We start from the raw sequence: 7365 nt of genomic DNA, 5'->3' as shown, positions 1-7365 counted from the left end.
TACCACATTCTTACGTCCTCATCTCAGCATGGCTGCCTTTCTTAGCAGTCTCCCTTGCTTTTATTTCCAACAACAAAAGAAATTACAAAGGGGAGGCATTGGCTCCAACAGCCAATAGCCTACTACACAGATTGTGACCTCATAGGAAATGAACAACACAGGATGTGAATGACCATATAAGGATTTGACAACACAGGATGCGACAATACAGAAACCCTTCCAACAGGGTTAGTTAAATACAGCTAAAGGATTCAATACAATACAATACAATACAATATAAAAGAAGGTGGTGTCTTCACAGACAGCCAATCAGACATTTGTATTCTTTCAAAAGAACCAATCACAGACATATATATAGTCAAATAGACTATGCAAATCAATAATACACTCACTAATGCCCTTTCACCTGTGTATTTACCACTGCGCTTCCAGCAAAAGATTCCTTCCCCACTACGCAGCCACTTAAAATAACATGTAATTTCGGTGTATTTGTTCCTATTATAAATAATTGAAACATGTGGCGCTAAACCAAGTGACTATTACACCACTAAATATTATACTACAAAGTGCATCAAATAAATATAGCTCAAAAAAAATTGTATACATAAATAAAAAAAATATTAATAGTAAATAAACATTAAATAAAAATAAATAACCCAGTGAATAAGTGGTAGTTCACACTATACATTTAAACACTTCTCAGGGAGTATTGCAGAGCATATGCAGTGTTCATACAATGTTGAAAAAGTCTGAGTCTCCAAAACATATTTCACTTTAAGGCCGCGTACACACGGGCGGACTGTTCGTCCAACTTTGTCCGCTGAACAGTGTTTGGGCGGACAGTCCGCTCGTGTGTGGGCTTTCAGCGGACAGTTTCAGTGGACAGTTTGACGGACAAGGTTTTTCGGAAATTCCGTAAAACTGTCCGCTGAAACCTTGTTTCAGCGAACAGTCCGCTCGTGTGTAGGCTTGTTCGTCAAACAAAGTTGCGCGCATGCTCAGAAAGGATTTTCACGCCGAAAGCTATAATGCAGTGTATAGGACGTCGTATTTTTCGTCCCGTCGTACGTGCCGTTCACGTCATCGCGCACGGTTTCAGCAAACTGTTCGTCCGTCGTGTGTGGCCATGTCCGTCCATGCTAAGTTTGAGCGGACTGTTTGCCGAAACTGTTGGACGGACAAAGTTGGGCGAACAGTCCGCGCGTGTGTACGCGGCCTAACAAGCAATATTGATCAGTGTTTTTTTCTCTCTCAAAGCACCTTTCCTTCATCACACTGCTGTGAAATGTGATTCCTCTCCCCCTTATGTGAATTAACTCACCGACTAAATCAGCCTCACACTCAACGTGTTTAGCAGAAAAGCGCTTTCCAAACCCTTTTTGCAGGGATGTGGATGACAGGCATACAATCCTTTACTTCAGCGGGAGAAAAGCTGACCCAATTGACACTTTCATAGACAGTGCTCTCATGAAATAGAAAAAAGGAAAGGCTCCCATAGTGTGATACCGTAAAAAAACTTTTAATCACACATAAGAAGATCCTCTTAAGTTACACTCACATTTAAAAACTTGTAACCACGCCAAATAAGACAAGCCACAGCATACTTTAACACAGCTGATTGCCAAAGCATTGGTGATTTTTAGCGGACCCAGGGTATGCGAGACACACTCTTTAAATCTCTCACCGCTCCTTGGCCTCGCCAGCACCTTGGTGAAGATAGACGTGAGCCGTCTGATGGTTCCTCTCACTCTCAGTTACCTAGTAGCCACGCCCGACATGTTTTGTCATTCACTTGATTTAATCATGGTTTTTTTTTTATGTATACAATTTTTTTGAGCTATATTTGATGCACTTTGTAGTATAATATTTAGTGGTGTAATAGTCACTTGGTTTAGCGCCACGTGTTTCAATTATTTATAATAGGAACAAATACACAGAAGTCAAATAGACTAGCAGTGATGTGTGCAAACTGACTAAATGCTTTCAATGATGCAAACCATACAAAACCAATGAACGATGACTACAACTCTGCTGATAGGATTCCTTATTATACATTGTTTTCCACTACCTAACGGATCTCAACCAGCGTCAGTCTGCCCCAGTCAGCTCTTTAGAGTGTCCTGCAGGAGTGCTAACATTGGGACACTGTTATGACTATACATTAGAATACAGCTTATGAAATTTCCACAACAGAAGTAGCAGAACAGCAGTCTGGGAGACACCGAACAGTCCTAAGTAATGAACCCCTCCTCTGCTTAGAGTGGAGCTAAATAAATGTACCTTGCAGCCTTCTCCGAGCTTAGGAGGGTGCTTCACATAGGTAAAATAATATAACGTGCAAGAAATAAACCTAACCATTTAACTACTAGAAGTGAGTCTAAAGAATAGTTTTCCTTATTAGCCAGAGTAAGCACCAAAGTAAAGACTACAGTCTGCAGGGGCCCTACAATAACTGTGCAGAAGTTGCAAGGTAGCCACATGGGGTCTAATATATATATATATATATATATATATATATATATATGTGTGTGTGTCTGATATTTCATAGCAGGCCCCCATCAGCAGAGTCCCTGTCAACCTTCTTCAGGGGGTCAGAGCTCTTCTAGCACCATCTATATGCACACTGTGATGCTGACATGAGACAAATGTATGGCCACATGCCACCTGATGATGCTGTGTGATACGCTGTGATCACAGGACACATCATCGGCACAATTTGCCTAATATTGCCATCTATGCCTTCCAAATGATCTTCTTCCTTGTTGCCAAGGGTAGCCAGGCGGTTTCCTGGATGCTGTGCTACGATTGGCTACAGATTTCCCCGCTCGCCTTCCGGTTCAGCTTTCCTCGCGCTGATTGGCGGAGGGAGATCCCGCCGAATGACTACGTCCTGTGGAGGGCTGGCGGCGGAGGTGACGCAAGGAGAGGGATAGTGGAGGAGGCTTGGTGTTATTGTTGTTGTTTCGCTTCTTCCTCCGGCTCCTCCTCCGTGCGGTGTCTGCGGCTCTCAGGCTCCGGGGTCGCTCTGTCTCCGGGATGTGCCTGTGTTCAACATGGAGAACAAGCGTGTGGAGGTTCCCGAGGGGGTCCTGGACGACCTGTGCAGGTAACTGAGGCTGGAGGGCTTGTATGGGGGCACTTCAAGACTCAGCATTGCTTGCCTACTGGCAGTTGTAGTTCTGCTTAATAAGTGGGCTTATATGTGTTATCAGAGGCGTGAAAACTCGCCCTGTCAGCCTGTTATATATACACATTTCTGTGGACCCTGTTCTCATCTGAACAGCCCCAGGCCAGACACTTCCGGGTGTGTCAGATAATGTATTCCCCTGCTGAGTGCCATGCATTCTCCTGAGCACTTCTTTGTCACTACAGGACACAGGAGGAGTGCTGTAGGGATCAGGATGAACCACAGTGGCCAGAGGGGGGCAGGGCTGTCCGACACTTCTAGAAGTGTCAGATCTAGGCGGTGCCTGGAGCTCTTCAAGCGAGCGCAGGACCAACCCCCCTGCTGACCGTCCACCTTTTGTGATAATCTTTCAGGTTATACTCATATTTAGTTTTTTTTTTTAATTGATAACAGCGCAGTGCATTTTTACTGCCTATCTGAAATCTGACAGATTAGACAGGAGAATTGATATGTAAGCGACATGTCGGCATTAAAATGGTTGTTGCCCTTAAAAAAAAAAAAAAATCCTGTTTCCTTATAGCAGATTAAACAGCACAGTGCTTGTACTGTTTAAACTGCTCCTCTCTAAGCTGTGAAAAAAAAAAAAAAAACCTGGCTGATCCTGCCTGTTTCTGCCCTCCCCCCTGTAAACTGACCACGGTTTATCATGGCTGCTGAGCCCTGAAACTGTGGTCAGTAAGGATGGGCTCAGGCGTGTTCGCAGCTCCACATGCCCGAGCTCATCTGGAAGCTTACCCTGCGCAGTGCTAATCACAGGCAGAGAGATGTTTCCCGATCTGTGCAGCCACCGATTGGGAAATGCTTTACTGCTTGTGATTAGCGCATAAAACATCCAACTACTTCTTCAGTTTAGGCCAATATTTATTCTGCTACATGTTTTTGATGCAAAAAATGGCAATAAATGTATATTGATTGGTTTGCTATTCTGTCTGCCTCAAACGATCGGTGGACATGGGGGCCGCCAGACCCGCCGATTGGCTCCCGCGGTATCCAATCACCCCCCCCCCCCAAAAATATGGAGTTTTCCACATATACGCACGCACAAACCTAAACGCACACGGTGGAGCGCCCACATCTGAAAACGTGGATTGCGATAAGCATGTAACATCTTCTCGCATGCCAGATGAAAGCACTAATTCTAGCACCAGACCTCCTTCGTAACGCTAAACTGATGACCTATAAGTGGCTTTTAAAGCGTCACCTATAGAAAATGGAGTACTGACCAGTTTTAAGGTTTGACATGTTGGATATCTCTTTACTTGGTGCAACCTCGGCTATTAGCAAAAAAATTGGTTAGTTTATTGTGTTTTTGTGCCGCCAAAAATCTAATTTTAAGCACTTAAGGACCAGGCCTCTTTTTCAGACTCTGTGTTTACATGTTTAAAACTGTTTTTCTCTTATATTCACCAACCGACACAGCTCCTCTCTTAGCCATTGGGTTGTTGGCCTTCTCACTAGGAGATACTAGGAGTTAGTTGTAACACAACACTCAGAACTCTTAGTTCCGCCCAGGGGGGTGGTCCCTTGGGTAAGAACCCTCCCGTCTGCCAGACAGACCTCAGTTTTATTTTGCCTAGTGAAGAAGGACCTAGGAACCCTGCGGGCACATCGGTCCATGCTTTTTTATGCAGAAGCTTGGCTTTTTGCACAAGATGAATGATCCTGTGATTTGCTATCAACAGTCGGCTGGGTGACAGGCTGGATACCCTTATCCTTGTTGTCTCCTCAGTCCGGCCATCGAGCGTGTGCAGGCTGCAGCTACGTGCTCGGCAGGCCACAACAAAACCTCAGTTCCAGAGGTGGTCGGTGAGCTTTTATGCTCCTGGGCTCACATATGACCGGGCTACTGATGTCTGCGTCACAGTGGGCCTAGGCCAGCAGCCACCCTGTACTGATCAGTAAGTGGTTCTACAATGGAATGTCTCCCAGCTCTTCAAGACTGGTAAGTACAGCTCTCCCTGCCTCGGTGGGGCTGAGCAGCTGGGCATTCCCTGGGAGGTCGATTCGGGGGTTCCTCACCTCTCCCCCCTCCCCCCCGGGGGGATGCTGCATGTGGCTGCTGAGCGGTGTATGTGTGCATATACAGGGCGATCTCTGTGGGCTCTCACCTGGGATGGAGGGGGCTGGCTAGCGGTGTCCTGGGTCCTGTGTGTCATGGTTATGCAGTGATCTTCCTCTGTTTGCTTACCTCCCCTCATGTGTTCTGACTAGAGGCCAGCCACTTCCACCTGGTGGTTTTTATAACCTCTCCTCTAAGCGCGGCTCCACCCCAGGCCCTATCAGGGAACCCTATATTAACCTGTGCACCGTAAGCCGCCGGTGCTGATCAACCATTGTGTATTCATTGTGTTTAGCTTCCTGTTTCCTGCTTGCCATGTGCTCAAGCAATTTATGTTAAGTACTGGAAAGTTTTTTGTTCATGGTTGGACACTAAAAAGGTGTCTATAAGTATCCCGACAGTCTTGGAATTTTTACAAGACGGTGTGGATAAGGGACTGGCCATTAGTACCTTAAAGGTACAAATTTCGGCCCTGTCTGTTTTTTTGGATCAACCTCTGGCGATAGACCCGCTAGTTAGCTGGTTTTTTAAGGGGTTAACCAGGATTAAACCTGTTCCTTTCAAAATTTTACCCAAATGGGACCTGTCAATTGTGTTACAGGGATGGGTAAAAAAGTCTCTGGAAGAAGAACCTTCCTTGAGATGGATCACGCTTAAAACGGTGTTCCTAGTGGCTATTTCCACAGCCAGACGCATTAGCGAGCTTCAGGCACTTTCGGTGAAAGAGCAGTTTTTACAAGTTTTTGAGGATAGGCTGGTGTTGCGCACGGACCCTGGGTTTTTACCCAAAGTAGTGACAAAATTCCACAGAACACAGGAAATGGTTTTGCCTTCGTTCTGTGGGTCTCCCGCTAATCCTAAGGAGGTAGAGTTCAGCCAACTGGATGTGAGAGCCTGTGTCTTACAATATCTGGAGATGTCAAAAAACATTAGAAAATCAGATGCATTATTTGCTTTACATGCGGGTAAAAAATTGGGGTCACAAGCTTCAAAAAATACAATTGCAAGGTGGATCAAACAAGCTATTGTAGAAGCCTACAAAGGAATGAAAATGGAATGTCCTTTTTCCCCCATGGCTCACTCCACACGGGCGTTATCGACCTCATGGGCAGAGCGAGCTGGAGCAACACCAGAACAAATTTGTCGAGCAGCAACTTGGTCAAGCTACTCGACGTTTATGAAGCATTACAGATTGGACCTTATCTCAGCGCAAGACCAGGCGTTTGGGAGAAAGGTCCTTCAAGCGGTAGTCCCCCCCTAATCTGGTAAGTTCTCGTTGATCCTCTCTAGTGCTGTCCTGGACAGACGACTAGAGAAAACGAGAGTTAGACTTACCGGTAACTCTGTTTCTAGGAGTCGTCCAGGACAGCATGGATTCCCTCCCTATATGCTGTTATAATGCTGGACAAGTGTTTTTGTCGTTACAGAAGCCGTTTCCGGGGAAGTTCTCGTTTACAAGACTGAAGGGGAAGGGACAGAGACCGCCCTTTAAAGATCTGGTTTGTGTTTCCTGCCTCTGGAGGTGGAGCCTATCTCTCTAGTGCTGTCCTGGACGACTCCTAGAAACAGAGTTACCGGTAAGTCTAACTCTCGTTTTCGTCCGCCCGGAGCTTCGACAAAACGTCCCCAGCTCGGCAGGACGATCACGGACGGTCAAAAACGTCCCTGGAACCGCAAGCCTACCAAGCCTGTGAATAAAAGTGCTACCGCATGAAGGTTTTCCCCCACTCATGTCTCGGGTGGGGGGTCGCCTTCGGGAGTTTGCAGCCCGGTGGTCCTCCCGGTTATCCAACCAATGGGTCTGCGATCTGATTTCCACAGGCTACAAGATAGTTTCTCTCTTGGCCGCCAAACAGATTCTTTCCCTCCAGCATACCCATATCCCCGTCTCGCCGGGAGGCCCTCTTGGGGGCAGTAAGGGACCTGCAGAATCCTGGGATGATTGTATCGGTTCCAAAATCGGAATGCTTCCAGGGATTCTACTTAAATCTGTTTGTGGTTCCCAAGAAGGAAGGGGTATGTCCAATCTTGGACCTAAAAGCCCTCAATCACTTTGTAAAAGTGTAGAGGTTCAGAATGGAATCAGTTCGCTCAGTGGTCGCTGCACTCCATCAAGGGG

At 46.2% G+C, this 7365-nt stretch overlaps 1 protein-coding gene across 4 annotated transcripts in view; it reads left to right on the top strand.

Moving 5' to 3' along the window:
* Positions 1-2875: 2875 nt before the first annotated feature.
* The window catches only part of DCP2 (decapping mRNA 2), a 157198-nt gene continuing 152708 nt past the window's right edge, over positions 2876-7365 (top strand). For 2 of the 4 annotated variants that reach the window (XM_077462276.1, XM_077462273.1), the window contains exon 1: positions 2878-3106. In XM_077462276.1, coding sequence (XP_077318402.1) covers positions 3054-3106 — 53 coding nt within the window. In that variant the 5' untranslated portion in view covers positions 2878-3053. Of the gene's footprint in view, positions 3107-7365 lie in introns of all 4 variants that reach the window. The other 2 variants (XM_077462275.1, XM_077462274.1) reach the window with 2 other exon arrangements.

Source organism: Lithobates pipiens, unplaced genomic scaffold (genome assembly GCF_037356315.1).
Source record: "Lithobates pipiens isolate NorthernLeopardFrog02 unplaced genomic scaffold, aLitPip1_a1.2 Scaffold_3, whole genome shotgun sequence".
Classification (NCBI taxonomy): domain Eukaryota; kingdom Metazoa; phylum Chordata; class Amphibia; order Anura; family Ranidae; genus Lithobates; species Lithobates pipiens.
This window is presented reverse-complemented; position numbering and strand designations above follow the sequence as displayed.